Source organism: Cebus imitator, unplaced genomic scaffold, assembly GCF_001604975.1.
Source record: "Cebus imitator isolate Cc_AM_T3 unplaced genomic scaffold, Cebus_imitator-1.0 Scaffold24, whole genome shotgun sequence".
Taxonomy (NCBI): Eukaryota; Metazoa; Chordata; class Mammalia; order Primates; family Cebidae; genus Cebus; species Cebus imitator.
Genome location: NW_016107339.1, coordinates 10173682 through 10197960, shown reverse-complemented (window position 1 = coordinate 10197960; position 24279 = coordinate 10173682). Strand labels below are relative to the sequence as shown.

The following is a 24279-nucleotide window of genomic DNA, read 5'->3' as shown; positions in this document are numbered from 1 at the left end:
AACAGACAAAAGAATACATTCAAAAATTTATTCAGCTGGGTTGGGGGACAGAGTTTTGTTTTATCACCCAGGCTGAAGTGCAGTATTGCTGTCATGGCTCACTGCAGCCTCGAACTCCTGAGTTCAAGCGATCCTCCTACCTCAGCCACACAAAGTAGCTGAGACTACAGGTGTGTGCCACCCATGCCTGGCTAATTAATTTTTTTGGTAGACATGAGGTCTTACTACCTCATGAGGTTGCCCAGGCTGGTCTCAAAACTCCTGAGCTCAAGCTATCGTCCCGTCTCAGACTTCCAAAGTGCTAGCATTACAGGTGTGAGCCACTGCATCTAGCAAGAAATATCTTATAAAATCATTCTATTTTCAAATGGAACCTGCAGGCTCATGCCTGTAATCCCAGCACTTTGGCAGGCTGACGCAGGTGAATTGCTTGAGCTCAGGAGCTCAGGGTTTCTAGGTCAGCCTGGGCAACACAGTGAAATCTCATCTCTACCAAAAATACAAAAAAATTAGCTAGGCATGGTGGTGTGCCTTTGTAATAGCAGCTATTTGGGAGGTTGGGGCAGGAGGTTTGCTGGAGGCTGGGAAGTCAAAGCTGCATTGAGCCATGATCATGCCACCACACTCCAGCCTGGGCAACAGAGCAAGACCTCATCTCAAAAAAAAAAATTAAAAATTAAAGTAAGTTTCACTTAAAAATATTGTATATGTAATTGCAAATGGTGAAATCATTTTATGATTAAATACATGGTTATGTTGACATTGAAACAAGATATTTGAGAGTTAGCAAAGATAATTAAAAGAAAGGCGTTTTAAATTTTGAGTTTTTAAAGTCAATCTTAAATCCCCTACTACTCTGAAGAATATATATATATATATTTAATTTTTAATTTTTTTATTTCACTAGATTTGAATAATTTTTTTGAGGTTCCTAAATCAAAACTTAAGTTCCATTTTTTGCATAAAAGTTGCCTTTATTTTCATGACATTATTTCCAAAATGGTGGGACAGAGCATCCACATCAGAACAATGATATTTACACATTTACTTGAATATGGAAGGAGGAAAAACTAGGCTTCTGTAATAGTGTGTAATATATGCAAAAAAATATTTCCAGTATGCCATTTGTTGAAATTTGTTCCAGGTGCTACAGGCAAAGAGAAAGTTCCAAGTTAGTGGTCTGAAATATTTAGAAAGCTAGTTTTGAAGACTGTTATTAACCTGATTCAGTTGGAAAAAAGAGCCTAAAATTGTGTGATCTGGAGAAGAGGTGTCATGTTTTTGCAAATTATTTCTTCTCACTTTATATGAATGTATCAATGAGACTTTGCTAATTCAGTCTACTACAGATTTCAATATATTTAAATATTCCCATTAACTTCCAAAAGTAAACCAAATTGTATTTATCTTCTTAGAAGTCATCTATGAGCATTGAAAGAAATTGTAAAATCGCTTATGATCCCCACAAATTACTCAAAGACTTGCTGAATGATTACTCATTCTTCATATTCTGTTGATGAAAACTCAGATTGCTTTTTGAGAAAAATCACGGTGCAGTCATTTGTACTTTCATACTCTGTGGACATGGGCACTTGTCTGGCTCCTTACCTTTCTTAAGAGGTTGTCTCCCTTTCTCTACTCAGCTAATGTTAAGCTTATTGATCTTTTATTACCCTATAACAGAAAAATCTACAAGTCAGGTACCTGCCAGTCAGGGAATATAAACACAAGCTCCCAAATCTGTATACCTGCCAAAAGCTCGGTTAGCAGCTGGACATGGTGGCTCATGCCTGTAACCCAAGCACTTTCAGAGGCTGAGGTGGGAGGATCACCTGAGGACAGGTGTTTGAGACCAGCCTGGGCAACGTAGCAAGGCCCCATGTCTACAAAAAAAAAAAAAAAAAAATTAAAACATAACAAACAAAAAGCTGATTGATAGTTCTAGTCATCTTTGGAGGATTGTCTGAAGAATATGGAGCTTATCTATTTTTCTAAATGTATTTAAGATTTATTTCCTTTTGGATTAAGTCTGTCAGAGAGGCCAGGTGTGGTGGCTCAGGCCTGTAACCCTGGTACTTATTGGGAGTCTGAGGCAAGAGGATCACTTAGCTCAGGAGTTCAAGACCAACCTGGGGAACATAATGGGACCCTGTGTCTACAAAAAATAAAATAATTAGCCAGGTTCGATGGCACCTACTTGTAGTCCTGGCTACTCAGGAGGCTAAGGCTGGAGGATTGCCTGATCCCAGGAGGTTGAGGCTCCAGTGAGCCGTGATTAAATCGCTGCACTTCAGCCTGGGTGACAGAGTGAGACCTTGAAGAAAAAAAAAGAGAAAGAGCAACACTATACTGTTTTGTACTACTATCTTTGCTAATAATGAACTGTATTTTAGCCTTATGACAGCCATCTATACTTATGGATGCTCTAAGAAGAAAACCATCTGAAACCCACTATTCTTTTAAAGATGTTGATTAGGACATTTTTACCACGTTACACATCTCCTTCATAAACATATGGAGAATGAACTTTTCTCTGGTTTATTACAGGAATAATTATGCCTCTCTTCAGCTCTCTGGAGTACCTGGTTGGTTTTTATTGTATGGCTCCTGTGACTCATGTCCTGACTGATTGTGTTCTCTTTGTTGATGGCTTTAAAGAGCTTCAAGTCAAATTTGAGCCCTACTTCTAATGGGTATTTAGAAAGGACTTTATGATATATGCTAACCTCACCCGTACAGACTTTCTTATTTTCCCTTAATCACTTACCATTTTGTCAGGTTTTATGTATACAATTCCAGTCTGCTTTAAATCCATTGTGAATAAAGAAAGGTATGCATTAATAAATTTAGAAGTTAAGCAAAATTATATTAGAATATATGAAGAATCTAGTAACCCAGATTTGTGTGTGTGTGTGTGTGTGTGTGTGTGTGTGTGTGTGTGACACAAGGGGAGACAAGTATGAATGTGTGACAAAACACTGAAGTTTATTTAATGATTATCCTTGTGTGTTGCATACTGGGTTCACAGTCAGCAGTAGATGAGTGACAGTGACATCCTAATATTGTAATAACTGCCTCTAATGATTTTTATATTTCACATTTTTTTTTTTACTATACCAATGCTTTTATAAAATATGAATTAATTTGATAACTTTGGAAGACTTAATGTGAATTCACAATTGGGGAAAACCTTGTTAAACAATATGTCCTGAATTTTAGTTTGGAGAACCTGTTTATCATAAAAATAATTTCATTTTATGATGCTGTTCATGAAAACAAGGTTTTACTTGTATCTCTAGTTTTATAAATGTGATTGAGAGGAGTATTCAAGCTTTGCCACAGACCAAGCTCCTTGCCAAACCCACTATAAAAGTTATCACATTTAATCTTAACAAATACCCTACAGATTAAATATAAACATAATACTCATTTCATGAAAGAATTTAATTAACATCCTCAAGATTATATAGCTATTAAGTGGCAGAACTGGAATTAAAATCCAGATAGTCTAATTCCAAAGTCCCAGCTCTTATTTAATCACTGCTGGAATATCATAAACATGTAATAAGAAGTTGTGATGGCTGGGGTCTGTTGGGTACTGATTAATTCTAGCCTGCCTTTTGCTGAATAGATTCAGGAATCAAACAGAGATAAAAATACTGACTTTGTTACTGGTAAAGCTGGCATGCAAAGTGGCTTAGATGGGCAACTCAAGTGGGCTTCTTACTTCTGCCCCAGTTAATTGAACTTGCACACTCAATCAGTCAGATCAGCTAGAAAACTGCTGCTCTTCCTTGCTCCCCGGCAGGCTTCCAGTGGAGGAGAGAAAAAAGTGCTCAGCTTGTAGGTATCAGGCAAACGCTGGGGTGGAAAGTTGAAGAAGCTGGGTCCCACAGGAGCAATGGCCATTTTTCCAGTCTCACCAGAGCTAATTTAGAGTACTGGGTTTAGAGATAATTATACATTTTCTTTTCTTTCTTTCTTTTTTTTTTTTTTTTTTTTTTTTTTTTTTTTTTTTTTTTTCTTTTTTGTTTTTTTTTTTTTTTTTTTTTTTTTTTTTTTTAAACTGAGTCTCTCTCTGTCACCAGGCTGGAGTGCAGTGGCGCAATCTCGGCTCATTGCAACCTCTGCCTTCCGGGTTGAAGCGATTCTCCTGCCTCAGCCTCCCAAGTAGCTGGGACTACAGGTGTGTGCCACCACACCCAGCTAATTTTTGTATTTTTAGTAGAGACGGGGTTATACCATGTTGGCCAAGATGGTCTCGATCTCTTGACCTTATGATCCACCCGCCTCAGCCTCCCAAAGTGCTGGGATTACAGGTGTGAGCCACCATGCACGGCCATCAATATACATATACTTGCTACTTTTGAGAGGGAAGAAGTTACTAACTTACGGGTTTATAGGAACAGTGGGAGTAGAAAAGAAGAGAACTACCACCCTCCTTTATGTGGGATAAGAAAGGAGTCAGTGAGAGTGTCATGACAGAGTAATTGCTTCTTAGTGGTCCCTAACAGGCTCCTGAGTGGGTGACTATTTAAACCAATACTTGAAGAATGAGGATTTGGCTATGGGGTGGGATGGGGGTGGAGAAGAATAAAATCATCGGAACCAGGAGCAACCTGCCTGAATAGTTAAAAGAACTGAAAGGAGTTAGCCTATTCAGAACATAGTGAGTGTCTGAGAGAGAGGGAAAGAGAGCATAGGAGCAGGTGGAATAATCACTAGTGGCCAGATCACCTGGGCCTTGTAGCCCATCATGAGAAATTTGCATTTTACTCTATATGCCAAGGAGATTTCTTGATGGGTTTGAAGCAGGGGAGTGGTGTGATCTAATTTGTACTTTTATTTTTATTTTTTATTTTTCATTTTTGAGACAGAGTCTCACTCTGTCTTCCAGGCTAGAGTGCAGTGGTGTCATCATGGTGCCCTGCAGCCTCAACCTCCCGGGCTCAAGTAATCCTCCTGCCTTAGCCTCCCAGGAGCTGGGCATGGTAGTCCATGCTTGGCTATTTTTTTTTTTTTTTTGAGATGGAGTTTCATTCTTGTTGTCCAGGCTGGAGTGCAATGGCTTGCTCTCAGCTTACTGCAACCTCTGCCTCAGCCTCCTGAGTAGCTGGGATTACAGGTGCCTGCCACCACATCCAGCTAATTTTTAAATTTATTTTTTTAATTTTTAATAGAGAGAGGGTTTCACCATGTTGGCCAGGCTGGTTTCAAACTCCTGACCTCAGGTGACCCGTCTACCTTGGCCTCCCAAAGTGCTGGGATTACAGGCATGAGCCACTGTGTCCAACCAATTTTTTATTTTTTGTAGAGACAGGGTCTTGCTATGTTGCTCAGGCTGATCTCAAACTCCTGGGCTCAAGCAGTCTTCCTGCTCTGGCCTCCCAGACTGCTAGGATTACAGACTTGAGCCATTGTGCCTGGCATATGTGTATTTTTAAAAGACTGTATTGGATGCATTTGGAGAGCATATTAGAAGGGGGCAAAACAGGAAGCAGGCTGGTGACATGGGCTAATATGGTAGTGGTGAAATGAAAAGCAGTTGACTTTGAGATGTATTTTGGAGGTGAAAATCATGAGACTTGCCAATAGATTTGAATGGGACCGAGGAAAGGGAGAAATCAAGGATGACAATCAAATGTCTAGCTCCAGCAGGATGAACAGTCCAGATAACAGAAACAAGTAGAAGAATAGTTCTGGGTGTTTTGAACTTGCTATGTTTCAGGTGCTTATGTGTCTTACGGAGACATCACATAGGTTTCAGAGAAGAGATTTCAGCAAGAGACATAAATTTGGGAATTTTCAATATATAGATGGCATTTAAAGTCATGGGCATAGATGAGATTATCTAGAAAGAGAATGTGGGAGAGAGAAGAGGGCCCAGAACCATGTCCTGAAGAACTCCAACGTGTAGAGTTTGAGTGGAAGACGCACATGCAGTGGAGACAGAGATGGAGCTGCCAGAGGAGCCATAGAAAACCAATAGAAATGTTGATATAGACTCCAGGAGGGGATGGACAGTATTTAGAGAAAGTGGTGACTGTGTCAATTACTAATCTTAGAAAAGTGGCCCTGGATTTGGTACCAGAGGTCATTAATGACCTTGAGAAGATAATCACTTGGAAATCTTGTCAAAATGTAGATTCTATTTTAGGGCCCAAGATCCTCCTCCTCTCCTCTTCTTCCCCTTCCCCCCTTCCTCTCCCTCTCTTCTTCCCTCTCACCCTTCTCTCCCTCCCCCTCTCCTCTCCTGTCCCCTCTTCCTTCCTTTCTCCCTTTCCCTCTCTCTCTCCCTACTCTTCTTTTTTTTGGTCTAAGTTGTCTGCAGAGATCCTGCATTTTCTAGTGAGCTCCCAGGCAATGCCAGTGCTGCTGGCCCATGGAGCACACTTTGAGTACCAAAGGTATAGATTAGTGGTTCTCAAACTGTAATATGTATTAGAGTAACACGGAGGGCTTGATAAAGTACAGATTATTAGACCCACTTCAAAATTTCTTATTCAGTAACTTGGAGTGGTACCTGGAATTTTCGTTTCTTATAAATTCCCAGGTGAAACTGATGCTGCTGATCTGGGAACCTCTGGTGTAGGTGATTTTTTAAGAGAATTTTAACTGTGATGGAGAACAATTAAAGGAAGTCTTTTGGTTGTTGGTTGTAGGTGGTAAACAAGTAGAGCACATTTGTGCTGATGAGAATGGTCCAGTAGATAGGGAGACACTGATGATGCAAGGGAGAAGGGGAACGAAGTGAAATCCTTGAGAAGATGAGGGGAGTGGCTCCAAAGCATACGTTGTGGTCTTGAATGTTGATAAGAAGGAGCATATTCTTAGTTATAGCAAGAGTGAAGGTGGAGAAGATGCGTATATAGATTTGGGGGTAGGCAAATGGAGCTCCCCTCTTGATGGTTTCTGCTTTCTCAGTGAAGGCAAGGGCAACTCTTGAGGGAAGAGGGTGAGTTGGAGGTTTGAGAGAGAACATGTCAAGCACTCATTTTTGAGTAGGAAAATGAACTTACTAGAAGAAAATGGCAGTATTGAGAGCATCTTTGAGATTAAGGTTAGAAACTAAGAATGAAACCAGTCTATGTGCTTCTGCAGTCTTTTTCGTTCAACCTTAGTTACGGAGAATTAAATGGTTGAGATTACCCAAGGTTAAGCTTTATCCAGATGAGTAAATCAGGGAGAGAGAAAGAAAGAAAGAGAAAAGAGAGAGAGAGAGAGAGATAAAGAAATTGGGGGGGGGGCGGCAAGGGAGTGATTATAATCATGGAACAGGAAGGGAAATGAAGACAGACAGGGCTGAAGGATAGAAACACGCAATGACAATGAGGTTAACAAATTGTTGTAGTCAGGCTACAAGTAAACTAGAAGTAACTAGGTTTGTGATGAAAAGTGAGTGCTGCTGGTATTCAGAATTTTGTAGGTGGGGCAGTTTTTGGCAGGAATAAAGGTCTAGAGTATGACCATGAAGATGACTGGATGTGGTGGAGTTTCTTAGAGAGGTCAGGAAACAGGTGGGTGTACCCTTCACCTGGATGTTGAAGTTGCCAAGAATGATGACAGAAGTGGGGAGTGTAGAGAGATCTTCCGATAGAAACTAACTTTTCAATGAATGATGGAAAATTTCAGGTCAGTGGATAACAGCAGCAGAGAGGGATAGTTTATCAGGGTTGTGAGCAGGAGATACTTTATAGAACAAACGGAAAGTAATGGCCCTGAAGTGGGAATGGCTGCCAAGGAAGACTCTTACCCACCTGCTAGACAGGAGATATCTGGGCTATTAGAGAATGCATCTCTAATTGCAGGGGTGTAAGAGAAGCAGTGTCTTCTAGGAATGGCCTAGTTTCACAGAGATCGAGGGAAGTTTCAGAAAAGAGGTTGAAAATTTCCATGAGTTTATCACAAATTGGGATTTGAAGATTGAGGGCATAGTGTAAAGGTTTGGGAGTGAAAGGAAGGGGATTGGAGTAGGTACAGAGTTGTAAAAGCAAGTTTGGCAGGCAGAGAGTCTGGGGGAAATAGATGACCAGAAAGTCTTAGATACACTTTAGAGACAAAATCAAACAGGAGGATGAGGCGTAATGGAACTGGACCAGACAATTTCTAAAAATAGTGAAAATATACATCACATTTTTGCTGTAGATGTCCTCCGTGACCTAGCCGCTGCCTGCATCTCTTAGGGCATCCCTTTCCACTCTCCTCTTGCTCACTGTGCTCCACCCACACAGGCCTTCTGTCTTTCTGTTACTCACTCCAGCATGCCATACTTTTCCTACCTCTGCTTCTTTTTTCATTTGTTTACACTTGCTCTTCTGAGAGATAGCAGAGTCAAGTGGTCAATAGCATAAGCTCTGGATCCAGACTCCCTGCTCTGCCACTTTTAAGCTTTGTGACAATGGTCAAGTTACTTAACCCCTCTGTGCTTCAGTTTCTTATTTGTAAGTGGGGGAATGATAATAGTACTTATTTCATAGGGGATTTAGGGAATTACAAAAGCTGAATTAAGACAAATTAATGTAAAGGGCTTAGAATAATTTCTTGTATGTGTGGGTAAAGACTCAGTAAACATTAATATTATCATTATTTCTTCTGCTTTAAGCTCTTTTCCTTATATATTTACATAGGGAATATAATCATTACATTATTTCCTTCCCAGCTCAAATGTGCTTCCTCAGCCATCCTAGCTAAAGTGGCATAACTCCACTGGCTTTCTGTCACTCTTTATCCCATTACTCTTTTATTTAGTCATAGTATTCCTCACTATTTGAAATTATTTTATTATTCTGTTCTGCTCTTCCCCCATTCCCTGCAAGCAGGGATTTATTGACTTGTTTTCTACTGCATTTTAGCTCTAGAAGGTGCCAAGTACTTTGTAGGTGCTCAAGAAATATTTGTGCCAATTTATTGTCCTGAAGACTTGGTTTCCTGGGCTTCTGCTCTGATCAGGCAGTATATGTGGCAACGTGACGGTGAGGACTAGGCAGGGAAGACAGAATTCAACTCTGTTTATTAATCTGTTGGCTCATCGAGATCAGGCAGCTGCCAGTTACTGTAAATTTTATTAGAACACAGCCATACCCGTTTTTAAACTTATTTTCTGGCTGCTTTCCTGTTATGGCCACAGAGCTGAGTAGTTGTGACAGAGGTCATGTCTTAGGGCTTGCAAAGTTGAAAATATTACTCTCTAGCCCTTCACAGAAAAAAATTTGCTGACTCCTGATTTAGATGCAGAGAAAGACAAGGAGAGAACACTGAAAATAATAACAAGCTTTATTTGGATAGTGGGATAATAGGTCAAATGCTTTTTATCTTTATGCTTTTTTTGTATTTTGTTTTAGACCCATTTAATTTGGAAATTGCCTTATAAATACCCAAAAATGGTATTTAGAATACTTTTTTAATGGTGGTTTTTTTTTCCCTTTTTTTTTCTTCTTAGTGCTGCTTTTGACACAAAAACGGGATTACGTGTGGCAGTGAAGAAGCTATCCAGACCATTTCAGTCCATCATTCATGCCAAAAGAACCTACAGAGAACTGCGGTTACTTAAACATATGAAACATGAAAATGTAAGTTATTCATACAAGGAAGAATAAATTTGGATCCTGAATAGGCTGGGGGAAAATGTTTTAATTACTGCAGATGGAAATTCATTGGAGTGCATCAAACGTTACTCCCTGCTTCTTGTCCTGGGGTGTCAGTGGCCACTGGGTTATGTCAGATCAAAGACTTGGAATGAAAACGACGCATCTTCCTGGAGTTCTAGTTTTACTCATAGATTTTTAGAGGGGGAAGAACTTTAAAATTTTAAAATAAAAGGATATATTATGAAGTTCAACACAAAATTCACAAGAATTTTTATTTTTATTTATTTATTTATTTTTGAGACAGAGTTTCGCTCTTGTTGCCCAGGCCGGAGTGCAGTGGGTGATCTTGGCTCACTGCATCCTCCACCTCCCAGGTTCAAGTGATTCTCCTACCTCAGCCTCCTGTGTAGTGGGATTATAGGCATGCACCACCATGTCTGGCTGATTTTTTGTATTTTCAGTAGAGATGGGGTTTCTCCATGTTGGTCAGGCTGGTCTCGAACTCCTGACCTCAGGTGATCTGCCCACCACAGCCTCCCAAAGTGCTGGGATTACAGGCATGATCAACCGTGCCCGGCCAATTCACAAGAATTTTTAAGAGAAAATATTAAAAAGAAGTTGTGTATTCTTTGCCTATTTCTAAGTGGAAAAATCTGAGAAAGAGTGCCTTAGGCTCACCGAAAGTCCTATCAAAGATGACTATTATTTTATATATTTGTTAATAATTTTTTTTCCAGATTCAGGTATTTTAATGACTATGTCAGAGACATTAAGTTAAATATAACTTTTTCTTTTTTACCAATTTGATAATTGGAGAACATTGCATTCTGCAAAGATGCTTAGAAATTCTAATACGGTAAATAAGTGGATATGATTGGAATATTAACTGAAAGTAAAAAGACAATTGGCTGAAGACACTTATTTTACTGAGTTTCAAAATCAAGTTATGAATTTCTGTGACAGCTTTATGAAAGGTACTGTGAAGTTTGTAGCATTGCGGAAACAATGGCCATAGAGATTTCAAAGTCCTTTGGCCGTACTGCTTGTCACTGTTTGGAAGAAAATTCACAGTCTGTGAATTTATTAATTGACTTTTACACTGTTTCAGTAATTTAACTTCTTCATAGTGAGAAAAAAAGTCACAGATAAGAGATTCTTCATTAGCATATACTTGTTTCATTAGTGCAAGTTTCATCTAAATTGAGAACATTAAGATTTAAATTTGTAATTGGATTATGGATGTCATAATCACAGCTGCTGCTTTTTATTTCCGCATTTTATTTTGATTGTATACTATTGAGAAAATCTTATTTCTACAGACAACTTCTATTCCTGAGTGTAATTTTACGTAAGTAGCTATGTGCAAACCTGAGTTTTAAGAACGTTCAGTGCAGAGCTGCAGCTTTCCTAATCAGTGACATGTTTACAAGAAGTTGAGATATGTGGAAAAAGCTGGCAGCAGAAACTTTATTCCTAGGTCTGCATAAAATCAAGGTGGCCTGGCAGCTTTAAGGGATGTGTTTGCATTTGATTTTTAACACATTGGCATGTGTATGCTGTTTTTCATTACAAATTATTATATGTGACAGAGACAGTATCACAGCTCTGCAAGTATAAAGGATATTTTGAAAAGAAAATGCAAGCCAAACATTTACAGAGCCCCAGAGCACCTTTGGGAGGCCCTAGGATCTCACTGATGTGGCTCTGCTAATATAAGAATATCTGGTTTAGGAGATTATCCATGCTATGCTTGATTGTTTTGCTTTCCTTCTAAACATTTTAAGGCAATGTTTAGGGATCATGGTATTAGAAAAATAAAATTTTATTTCCATACATTGTTTTACAAGTGGCTTGCTTACTAGCAGTCTTTTTTTTTTTTAAATATAAAGATGTTTAAATTCTAACAGTAGATGGTCAGCTAGATATCAGTGATTTGTTATTTAAACAAAATAAGGCACATGGCTGAATGTCTAACAGTTCTCTATTCCATTGGCAAATGTTTGAAGCCAAAAGACTTGACTCAATATAGAAAAATTCCTGCATTTTAGCCTATTTTAAAAACACTTGTTAGGTGTTTACAATGTAAAAGTAGTTTTACCCAATAAAGAAGCAAGACTTCCAGTAAGTTTAATTGAGGGTTTCCAGAGAAATTCCTCTCCTTTACCCTCCTCTTCTTTTTTACAAAATTACTGTTTTGGGTCATCATCCAGTTTTTATAGAGGCCAAACCTCCCACAGGCAGCAGCAATAGGATCTTAAAACTTGTGAACATTTTGAGTGTTGGTAACAAGTATAATTTTCAGGTGCCAGAGGGCACATGTGATCTTTTACACAAAAATGCCTCTGACCTACAGTCGGTAGTTTATCTTGAGTTGTCTCTTCTGTTAGTGATCATGAATGATGGATATACATTTATTAGGTGAGTGACTGAAGCTAGGGGATCCCTTCTGTGATTGTGAGATTTTCTCTTTGAACAAAGTTAGTTGGCTCATTCCTGATTGAACTTCTGACCTTGATCTCATTAGCACCTGCTCTAAGGAAAGATTAAAGGGAGGCAGCCTGCCAGCTACCAGCTGCATCCTTTTGCTGTCTAGGCAGACACTGCAGAGATGGCCCACGTATGGGCCTAGAGATCTGTACATTTTAGAATTTAAAAATGATCAAGGAAATTCTTTTGTAAATTTTATTAGGAAGTCTTAGATTTTTAATCTTATCATTGTAGACCAAGTGATTGTTTTGGTGTGCTTTTGTTAAATATGCTAAATATTGTCTTTGATTGGATACTGAGTTAAAGTATGTTTTTTTAGATGTGTGCTGATTTAATAAAAATGTGACATCTGTCAGGTTTTGGATCATCATGGGATAATCATTAGAGATATTTGCTGCTTATTTGTATTGTAAATGGTTTTTCTTTTTCTCTTTTTTTTTTTTTTTTTGAGACAGAGTTTCGCTCTGTCACGAGGCTAGAGTACAGTGGCACGATCTCAGCTCACTGCAACCCTACGCCTCCCGGGTTCAAGTGACTCCCCTGGCTCAGCCTCACGAGTCACCGGGATTACATGGATGCCCCACCACACCCAGCTAATTTTTTGTATTTTTAGTAGAGACGTGGTTTCACCATGTTAGCCAGGATAGTCTCCATCTCCTGTCCTTGTGATCTGCCCGTCTCCCAAAGTGCTGGGATTACAGGCGTGAGCCACCGTGCTCAGCCCTGTAAATGTCTTTTCTAAAAAGTTGATTCCTGGGTTACTTTGAGGTGACTGAAATCATGTAACAGCAGAAGGAGTTAAAGAAATAGACTACAATATGACTTGAATTAGAAGGAAATTTCCATTTAATAAGTGAGAAATGGCTGGGCACAGTGAGTGGCTCATGCCTGTAATCCTAGCACTTTGGGAGGCCAAGGTAGGTGGATCGCTTGAACCCAGAAGTTTGAGAACTAGCCTGGGCAACATGGCAAAACCCAATCTCTATTATTATATTAAAAAAAAAAAAAAGAGAGAGAAATGAATAGTTTCCAGATCTATTTTAATGCTGAGCATTTTGTTTTACAGTATTATTTTATGATTAATATTTGATAAATATGATTAATGGAGGGAGGGGTATTTTGTAAGAACCCACCAAAAATTTAAATACTTTGATTTAACATGGGTAGTTTTGATTTCAAAATTGTTATTTTTGGTGTGCTTATGTTAAATACATTAAATATTATAAATATTTCACTTTTTTTAATTTGGTAGGGTATTTACTAGTTGACTTTCCTCTATTTTTTTTCAGGTTACTTCATTTTTCTTCTTGCAGTCATGCTATTTAATCATTTGAATAATTTAGTTTAACTTTATGTCTCAAACTCTGTTAATGGAAGTAGTCGCTTCAGATACTTTGCGTAGGTATACTGTATTTTGTAATTCTCTCTCTTTTTTTTTTTTTCTTTTTTTTTTTAAAGATGGGGTTTCACCATATTGGTCAGGCTGGTCTCGAACTTCTGACCTCAGGTGATCCGCCCACCTCAGCCTCCCAAAGTGCTGGGATTACAGGCATGAGCCACCGCACCTGGCTATTTTGTAATTCTCTATTTAGCTGTGTGGGCTATGGTCACCAGTTATTTTGATGATCCACAAAGGATCAATCCTTTGTGCTAGGCACCTTCAGACACATTGTCTGCTCGGTATTGCTGTCAGTACTGTGAAAATAAGCAATGACATCCTCATGGTTTTCATGAGGAAAATGGGACTCAGAGAAGATACCAAATATATTTGGCAATTACTGTTTACTTAACAACCATTCATTGAACTCCTGCTGAATGCCAGTCTCCATTCTAAGTGTCAACATTATTGGAATGAAGCTCTTGGATCCAAGAAATCACAAACTGATACTGGGGTTAAAATTTAGAGCTGTTTGGTTCCAAAATGTCTGTTGTGTTTTCATTTTGAAATTGGAGTTTTTATTTGAAAATAGTTTTGACTGTTTTGTCTTTGAGGTAACTCTTACATGTGTAAATCAGATCTCTAATGATTTAGTTTTATTTCCATATGAGGAGGATTTTCACAATCACAGTGGAAACAGTGTAAAACAGTGTAAATAGTTTTAAACTTTCTTATTATATTGAGATGGGCATCTCAGATAACGAGAATCATTGATTAAAAAATACTGGAACAGGAGAATAAAGCTAGCTTCTAGACCTCAGTTACCTTAAGTAGAAGTGGGTATAAGGAAAAGTGATGAAAAGACCAGAAGTCTTAAGCCAGGAGTATACCAAATTCAAGGGAAACAATTATGGTTTAGATGGAGAAGGTAAAAAAAATGGGTTTGACTTAAATTTAAAGCACTATTATGAATGAGGTCACAAGTACACTATTGGTGGGATTGTAAGTTGACCTTATCTCTATGGAGGACAGTTTGACAGTATTAAGATCCTTAAATATATTGGTGTCCTTTGATTCTGTAATTCTGTTTCTTGAAATTTATTTCCTGGAAGAAAATATGAGATGTGCAAAATACATATATTTTTCTTGAAGTATTTCTTAAATGTCTAAAGATAGGAAATTGGTTAAGTTATGGTATACACCAATGATAGATATGCTGTATTTAAATATTATTTAAATATTTAAGTATTAAGTAAAAAGGCAGGATATAAACTGTGCATTGTATAATCCCAATTTAATTTATGTACATCCGAAAAATCAAAGGAAATATATCTGAAAGTGTTAATGATAGTTATAATGGGTGGTACAATTATGGGTAATTTTGGTTTTCTTGTATACTGTTGTCTGGGTAAGGATCTGAAAGTGACTCTGTCTCTTTCCTTTGGAACAATCTGTACAGACTTGAAAAGCTATTCTTGAATTCTAAGTATGTGCCCCATCACTCCCTTTTCAGATTCAGATTATAAAGTTGAAGGTGCTTTTAAAAAGTCTGATATTTGGATGAGTGGAGTAATATCCTAATTAGAAGATCTTTTTCATGATAATGTTTTGAGTGTTAACATGTCTTACTTTTAGAGCTTTGTGTTTAAGCTGGCAGTTTAGAACAGTGTGCTACTGAGGCCACGGTATTGTTTCATATCCAGATACTCTCAAATATGGCTGGGCGTATTACAGATGAGTTATAATATTTCGTATTTGCCTTGTCAATGCCTAACTTCGAAGAAATGAATGATCTGGGTTTTAAGGAAAATGGATGGGAGTTGGGGGAAGGAGGGTGCTATATGTGGATAAATCAGTATAAATATATTATTAGAAAAACTGCTCAAAGACCATGGGTTATTGAGTATTAAGTAGCTCTTTGCTTAATCCCTGTATAAAGATAGACTTAAAAAAATTTTTTTTAATTGTCTGAGTTAAATACCTGATGATTAGGAAAATTATGTTAACATTAAGACATTGTGTGAATAATACCAAGAATATACTGAGAATATTTTGAGGCTTTAAAAATGTCAGTTTTGAAGGCTACACAGTTAAAATGGAAATTTTTTGTAGAATACATTTTTTAAAAACAATACTATGGTAATAACCATAGAAGTATGACCTTTTTTTTTCCTGTTGATTAATTCATTAAATCATTAGTACATATGTAAGGCAGGAACCCTAAATCTTATTGCCTTCCGATAAACTACTGACTACGTATGATTAAATTCTAAAGAGATGAATATTTTTAATGGTAAAGTGGGTTAATATGAAAATTGATGTTAACAAGTAGAAAACAAAAGCATAATTTGGGTAGAAAATTAGTTGGAGTTATTAAGTATATGATATGATATTATTGAACTAAGGTAGCTGATTTCAAATTAGTTCCTATTAAAATGATTGAGATTTGGCAGGCCATGGTGGCTCACTCCTGTAATCCCAGCACTTTGGGATGCTGAGGCAGGAGGAGGATCGCTTGAGGCCAGGAGTTCAAGTCCAGCCTGGGCAATCTAGTGAGACACATCTGTACAAAAAAAGAAAAATTAGCTAGGCATGGTGGTGGCACATGCTTATAGTCCCAGCTACTTGGGAGGCTGAGACAGGAGGATTGCTTGAGCTGCAGCAAAGTATGATGATGTCACTGTAGTCTAGCTTGTGTGTCAGAGCAAGATCTGACTTTTATTTATTTATTTATTTATTTATTTATTTATTTATTTATTTTTGAGACAGAGTCTTACTCTGTCACCCAGGCTGTAGTGCAGTGGCAAGATCTCGGCTCACTGCAACCTGTACTTCTGGGTTCAAGCAGTTCTCTTGCCTCAGCCTCCCGAGTAGCTGGGATTACAGGTGCCTGCTACCACACCCAGCTAATTTTTGTATTTTTAGTGGAGATGGGGTTTTACCATGTTGGCCAGGCTGGTCTTGAACTCGTGACCTGAGGCAATCCACCAGCCTCAGCTTCCCAAAGTACTGGGGTTACAGCTGTGAGCCACCATGTCCAGCCTAGACCCTGACTCTTAAAAAAAAAGAAAAAAGATTAAGACTTGATGGGTACTATTGTGAGTTTAATATTTATTTACTGTTTAATTTTTATGTTTTCTTATAGGTGATTGGTCTCTTGGATGTTTTTACACCTGCAAGGTCTCTGGAGGAATTCAATGACGTGTGAGTAAATCTTTTGCATTTGCCTTCCTGATCTACAGAATGAAGACTAATAGCCCATTTCTATTCCTGAACGATTTAGCAACATACAGACTGGAAAAAAATTCTTTATTCCTATTATGCAACTCTTTTTGGGTGTAGGGTTGGATACCAGAAGATGTATGTTATGGGTGGTGCATGTTAGTATTTGCATCATTTTAGGTACAATTGTATCCCATTGAAGAGTCAGTCTTGAATTCTTACAGAAGTTCCATGGAGAAAGCAGTAGACGGAGTTTTGACTATGGATTTTCTTTTCAAATTGCCTGTCCCAGGTTTTTTGTTGTTGTTTTTGTTTTAAAATACATAGGGTCTTGTCATACTGCCCTGGTTGGAATCAAGCTCCTGGGCCATAGTGATCCTCCCACTTCAGCCTCCTGAGGAGCTGGGACTATAGGCACATGATACTATGTCTGGCCAGTCCCAACTTTTAAAGGTGCTTTTCAAGAAATGTAATGGAACCCCAGCCACGTAGGCTCCCTCCTCTTTTATTGCCCATGCATGTCGGAGGTGAACTTCATGCTGATCTTGAAGTATTAGATTTCTGCACTGGGATAAGGGGCAGACTCTACATGCTGAGAAAGGCTTCTTCTCCCAGCTTTGTAACCACCTCTGTTGTTTTAGCCTGGGGATATCCCTAGAAAGCAGAGCCTGGGATTCTCAGGAACCAATAGTGGGGACTAGGGAAAATGAAACAGGGAAGGAGAGAAAGCTTCTATAAGGATACATTGTTGAATTGGTCACTACTATGGACAATTGGGCTGAAAACTGCCAAAATGTAAAAAGCTGTACATAATTCACCTCAGATGGGGATCATTAATCCACTGGCTCCAGATCCCATTGGCAAGAGTTGCCACATGTGTCATTAATGCCTTCACATGCCCAGGTTGCACGTTGGTGAGCACAGGACAGATTCCAGCAAGTGTTTCCATGCATGTGTGAGCTCTCTACTCCAGTAGCTTTTCTAGTATCTGAATTGACATAGCTCTCTCTGCCCCAGTTCACAGATACACTATACCATAAAAGGGAAAAAAAAATTTAAATGCAGTTACACTTTTGGTCTCATTGAAATTTTGGCATTCCTAAATGGAAAGGGTTACTATTATGAAAGCCAAAACAGGATTGAAGATCATGACTTCTCTTCCTTAACCTCCATTCTCGCATTGACCCCATGGCTGAACCTAACCAGTTTCTCCTCACCCTTATCCTGGTTTCAGTTTCTCCCATTCTTATCCTGGGCTGATCGCAAACATCACTTACTCCTTTCCCATGGAATACAAAGGGGATATGTTTGAACTTGTATGTTTTGTCTAAGGAAAGGGAGAAAGAAATAAAGAAGATGAAATGGAAAGGGAAGAAGGAAAGGTAGCAAAAACATTTCTCCACCATTTGAATTTAGTTGGCACATAGTATGGCTGAGAGTAGAAGTTGAAAGAGGAGAATTTGGTCTACCTACAAGATCTCCTTGGCCACATTAACCTTGACCCTACTAATAAGAGTTTTAGAAACAAACAAAGGAAAAAAATAGGCAATAACTAAGAAAAACTGTTCTTCTCGTAGCCCTGCTTGGTACAAGAATATGGAGGCTTCCAGAGATTACTGGGTGTTACCTACGGGCATGTATATTACAATCTGTTGAGCCCTACTGTATGCTATAGTTGGAAAAGGGAATGTTGCAGAATGATGGTTTTTAAAAATAGTTTCCCTAAATGTGGAAAAAATGCCGAAGTAATGCATTTGTGAATTACTTTGGAAAGCATTTGAGTTAGATCTGAGCTATATCCCAAAGTTTTAGGTATACTGAGGATGGACTTATATAAGAAAGGAAATGATGATTTGCCGACTTATGCAAAATGCTGTACTTTGGCCTAATTGGACATTCTGGAACTGGATTAAGAACCTGTTTTTCCTATATGAAAAGACCTTAATTAAGGCCAGTGTCTATTGAAGAGGTTAAGTGTTATTAAGGACCCAACAACTACAAGTCTACCTTTGAACTAAAGTTTCATGCATTCATTCAACCATTCATTCATTCATTCAACGAATACAATGGCTGTTGAGCAGGAATCTGTTCTTTCTACTTAACTCTAGCTGGATTCTATTTTTTTATAAACAAGAACTGAGTTTACTTCTTGAAAGTAAATCTCATTACTACTTGTTGAATACTTACCAAGTGCAGAACACTGAACAGAGTATTGGAACAGGTTCAGAAAAATCAGAAATATTCACCCTTCCTTTTGATGAAAGTGTCTGGTTGGGGGAAACAAATTCAAAACACTTTTGTATCCAAGTTACCAATTGGCTGTATGACCTTAGACAAGTCACTTTGCCATTATAGACCCAGCATTTTCCTGTAAAATGATGAAAATTGACGTCGTTGACTTCTGAAGTGTTTTAAATTATAGAAAGTCTCTGAAAACAGAATGAACCTGTTTGCCCTTAGAAAAGTATTTCATTGTTTACTTTTTTTTGTGACATTTGTATCACTGAAAAAAATCACTGTAGTTCAGGAATATAGTTATTCCATGTTTTTTTTTTTTTTTTCTTTTAGACAGGGTCTTGCTCTGTGTCACCCACCTTGGAGTGCAGTGGTGAGATCTCGGCTCACTGCCACCCCCAGCACCTAGGCTCATGCAGTCTTCCCACCTCAGTCCCCCAAGTAGCTGGGACTACAGGCATGGGCCATCATGTCCAGCTAATTTTTGTGTTTTTGGTAGTGACAGGGTTTTGCCATGTTGCTTAGGCTGGTCTCAAACTCCTGAGCTCAGGTGTTTGCCCTCCTAGGCCACCCAAAGTGCGGGGATTAGAGACATGAGCCACCATGCCCAGCCATTTCAGTGTTTGCTAAAGTTATTTTGGGATGTGCATGGAAACTAAACATCTTCACCCACAGTTGGAGGGTTTGCAAATTTAAATACCTTCAAGGTCACACAAAGAACCTAAATGAGGCTTGGTGTTATACAACTGGGAGTGGTGGGGTCTGTGGCAAAATACATCTGCACCTCCTAAAAGTATTCCAATTCACATTGAAACAAAACAAGTGAACAAATAAAAACCTATACTCTGGCCAAACCAGACATAACTTAGGCTAGAGTGGTTCTGTAAGCTGCCTGTTTAGAGCAGGCTGTAATTTGAACACAAATGTTTAAATGCCAATTAGCAAAATCTGTAATTACTTTCAGATTTACAGTTTGTTTTTTTTTTTGAGGTGGAGTCTTGTCCTGTCACCCAGGCTGGCGTGCAGTGGGTGATCTTGGCTCATTGCAACCTCCATCTCCCAGGTTTTAGCGATTCTTCTACCTGAGCCTCTCGAGGAGCTGGGATTACAGGGGCACACCACCACGCCTGGCTAAGTTTTCTATTTTTAGTAGAGACGGGATTTTATATTTTGGCCAGACTGGTCATGAACTCTTGACCTCAGAAGTGATCCACCCACCTTGGCCTCCCAAAGTGCTGGGATTATAGGCGTGAGCCACCGTGCCTGGCCTACAGTTGGCTTTTAATCATGTGGTACGTGTATTTGTTTCTTTATGTTTCAGGTAGCATTTTTAATTTGTCATATACAGTCATGCATCAGTTAATGACTGGGATGTGTTCTGAGACATATGTCATTAGGTGATTTTGTTGTTGTGCAGACATAGCAGAGTATACTTCCACAAAGCTAGATGGTATGATCTACATACCTAGTCTATCTGGTATATCTTTTTGTTCCTACGCTGCAAACCTGCACGGCATTGGATACTGTAGGCAACTGTAACATGTTGCTATGTATTTGTGTATCTAAACATAACTAAACATAGAAAACATACAGTAAAAATATGGTACTGTAGGCCAGGCTCAGTGGCTCACTCCTGTAATCCCAGCACTTTGGGAGGCTGAGGTAAGTGGATCACTTGAGCCCAAGAGTTGGAGACCAGCCTGAGCAACACAGGGAAAACCCCTCTCTAAAAATTTTTTTAAAAATTAGCTGAGCATGGTGGTGCATGCCTGTAGTCCTAGCTACTGGGGAGTTTGAGGTGGAAGGATCACTTGAGCCCACAGTGGTTTCATTGAACCATAATTACGCCATTGCATTCCAGCCTGGGTGACAGAGTGATATATGTAGTCCTCTGTTGACTGAAACATTGTTATGTGGTACATGACTACTTCAGATTTTTCCTATGTTTTAAATTTTAATTCTTACAAATGAAGACTATACCTTTGAGAAAGGACCAATAGGTAGTGCATTTTGAACATTAGGAATAATATACAGTTACTGAATCTAACAGATGGAGATGATTTGGGGAAAACGTAGTGTTAAAGATGGATATACTGAGTTGCTTTTGACCACCATGTGATGTGGTTACAGAAGGCAAAATTTTGTAAAGCTATAATATATCTTGATCTCTTAAATGATTGGAAATCATTTGGACATTTCTGTTGGCTCCTTGATAGTAATATTTGGCAAGAGACTGCATGTATATATGTGCCTATGTATACAGCAAATATTTAATTACCAGTAGAAATGCAAAAATCTTAAATAGCCAATATTTGAACCTAACCCCAGAACAAGCTGTAATTTAATATTACTACAATATTACCTTTTCTTTGTGTGTGTGTGTGTGTGTGTGTGTGTTTCGTCCTTTTTGTAGTTGGGACTACAGGCTCACACAACTAGACTCAGCTGTTTTTACTTTTTTGTAAAGTTGAGGCCTTGCTGTGTTGCCTTGGTTGGTCTTGAACTCCTGGACTCAAGCAATCCTCCCACCTTGACCTCCCCAAATGCTGGGATGTGAACCACCATGCCCAGCCCTTTTTCTTAACTGTAGTGGTTCTTTGCACAAGCATAGTTGGCAATGAAGAATTTTTTGATTCCTCCTGGGAACTTCTTCCTCAAATTTCATGGAAACTGAATTGTCATGAGTTAAGTGGAAATTAGTATTCTGATACTTTTTCCTTTATTTTACAAGTTCCCATCCCAGGCTTCTTACACTGAATTCCTTATCTCTGCTTCATTCTTGAAGAGGGAAATGGAAGTGGGGTTTTGGATTCTACAGTGATAGAACAGAAGACCTGCAACAAGGCTAATAATCAGCAGCCTTTGTTTCAGGAAAAGCCAATGAGGAGAGATCACTTCTCCTTCCACTTAATAACAATGAGTGTTCAACTAATAAGTTTAGCTTTTTATTTAACTTTTTATTTAAAAATTGCCAAAAGCATTGAATTGGTGAAGTTTCTGGTTTTACATTTTAACCTGGTATTGTTCAATAAATATTTGAATATCTACCTTATGCTAGGTACCAGTAATAGTCTCTGAGGAATACAGCAATAAACAAGATTTGAGGCCCTTAATGGGAGAGAACAATATAAATGATCAAACAAAATGCCATGTCAGATCTGAAAGGTCCTACATGATTTGGTGTCCTGTGTACTCGCTAATCTAACCTCACCTAGCCCTCTGTCCACTGTCTCCACCCCAGTCACTCTGGCCCTTAGTTCTTTGAGTATTGCAACCATGTTTGCTGTAAGACCTTTGTACTGGTTTCTGTTATTGCCCTGGAACTCTTTCCCCACATACCCTACATGACTGTCTCCTTTCCTTCAGGACTCTACTCGAGGGTCTTCTCATCAGAAGCTCTTCTTTCATTACCACTCTAACTGAAGTAGTACCCCCAGTGTCAATATTTACTCCTCACCTTGCTTTGTTCTTAGCAAATTTTGTTATTTTCTGTCTTCTCCCTCTGTTCGCAAGCTCTGTTGGAGCATGGAGTTTGTTTTCCTCTTTGCTGAATCATTAGCACTTAGAACAGTAATATGCACTCCATTGTTTGTTAAACAGGTAAACACAAGAATTGCCATGATAGGGCAGGTGTAGAATGGTAAAGGACTGCATAGTATGGCCACCTGAACCAGATGTGGGGTATCTGTCAGTAAAGCCTCTGCAAAAAAGATGTGTACACAAGAGGGCTTAATGGATGAAGGAGAGTTGGAAGGGTGGGGAAAGTGCAAGTTCATCCAGGGGCCAAGAGAGAGCTGGCAGAAGAGGTGTGTGTGTTTGGTGGGAATAGGGTGTATAAGACAAAAGATGAAGCTGGAATGGGAAGGGACTAGGTCTTTGGGCCTTTATCAGCTAAGCCTCATTAAGGAGGTTGCTTGAGAGAAGAAATCAAAGGGTACTGGAAACTGGAGGTGAGATTGGAAAAAGGATGGAAGATTTTACTTTTATGTGGGATGACATAGTTACAACTCTTTCCCCCTTCCTCCCCACTCCAACACATCCCATAAAAAGATACCATTTTAGCAGAGGCAGTTTGCTCCTGGATCCTTAACACATTAGGAAATATTTTGGATGAGCATACTCACTGAAAATCTGAAATGGATTTAAGACTTTTCTGGGAACTGAAATTTAGTAATGATGCTTCTCATTGTTAATATCTGACTTTAATTTCTTTTGGTTTGCCTTCTTGTCAGCATTCCAACTATGTCCTTTCTTTAAAAACATGGTCTTATGCATGTGAGTGAAACTGACAAAACATGTGGCTGGGCAGTTCTATAATACTAACTTTCTTTTTTTCAGTAACATCTTAAAGCATACAAAGGGCTTTCACATAAATGTTCTCATTTGACACAACAACCCTGTGAAGTAGATGGTATTATCTCTAATTTTCAGATGAGGGAACTGAGATTGAGAGAGATGAACGTAATTGTATAATGTCACATACAAAGTTGAATCTCTTCCTGGTCTTTTGGCTCTAAACCTATTTCTCATCAAATTTTCCTGATCTAAGGCTATGATTATTATTTGAAAGTCTGCTACCCCTTCTTATTGAGTAAATACTGTGTTAAGTTCTATGTAAGGTGCCAAAACTAAGGGCCTGTCTCTGTTTTCCAATTGTTATGGTCTTATTAAAGAAATGAGGCATTTCTTATTAAGAAACGCTTACTTAAAATAACTAAGGGCTGAGTCAAGTCTGTAATGTCTAGACAACTTACAGGGTTCTGTATGAACTCAGAATATTAGAGAAGCTTAGTGGAGAAAAGCCTCTAAAGAAGGTAATAACTGTGTCCGAAGAAACAAATGGGATGGGATGTGGAAGCTGAAATTTCAGACAGAGAATGAAGGAAATATGTAAAGTGTACAGAAACCAGATGTGTATGGAATGGACGAGATGTATATGGAATGGAGAGTGTTAAATGAAAATAACCATTGATTCTTCTTTTGTACTTAGATAAAAATTGTGCATTAATGAATTCTAGTGTGTGTGTGTGTGTGTGTGTGTGTGTGTGTGCGCGCGCGCGCACGCGCGCATATGTGTAGGGCTATTCCTAATTTAGCTAATAAACATGATCTTTTTGGAAATAATGCTGAAAGAAATACCTAGCCTAGTTGCTTGAAACTCGGCTAAGTGCTCAAGATAGTGAATATAGGAGGAGAAGTGGTCTAGGAAAAAGATTAATGAGTTAACTATTAACATTTATATTTACAACTTATTTTTTTATCAGAGGTCTGCTGAAATGGGGATGGTGAGTGTTGAAACTCCTTGTAGATATTTTTACAAATTCACATTTGAAATCTAAGTAAGTTACATATCTCTTAAGAAAATATCAT

The 24279-nt window shown here is 38.5% G+C and overlaps 1 protein-coding gene across 7 annotated transcripts in view; it reads left to right on the top strand.

Annotated features, from left to right (window-relative positions):
* MAPK14 (mitogen-activated protein kinase 14) overlaps positions 1-24279 on the top strand; it is an 83179-nt gene that overhangs the window by 17601 nt on the left and 41299 nt on the right. For all 7 annotated transcript variants that reach the window (XM_017522617.2, XM_017522616.2, XM_017522615.2 and 4 more), the window contains 2 exons: positions 9440-9569; positions 16598-16656. In XM_017522617.2, coding sequence (XP_017378106.1) covers positions 9440-9569; positions 16598-16656 — 189 coding nt within the window. The remainder of the gene's footprint in view (positions 1-9439; positions 9570-16597; positions 16657-24279) is intronic.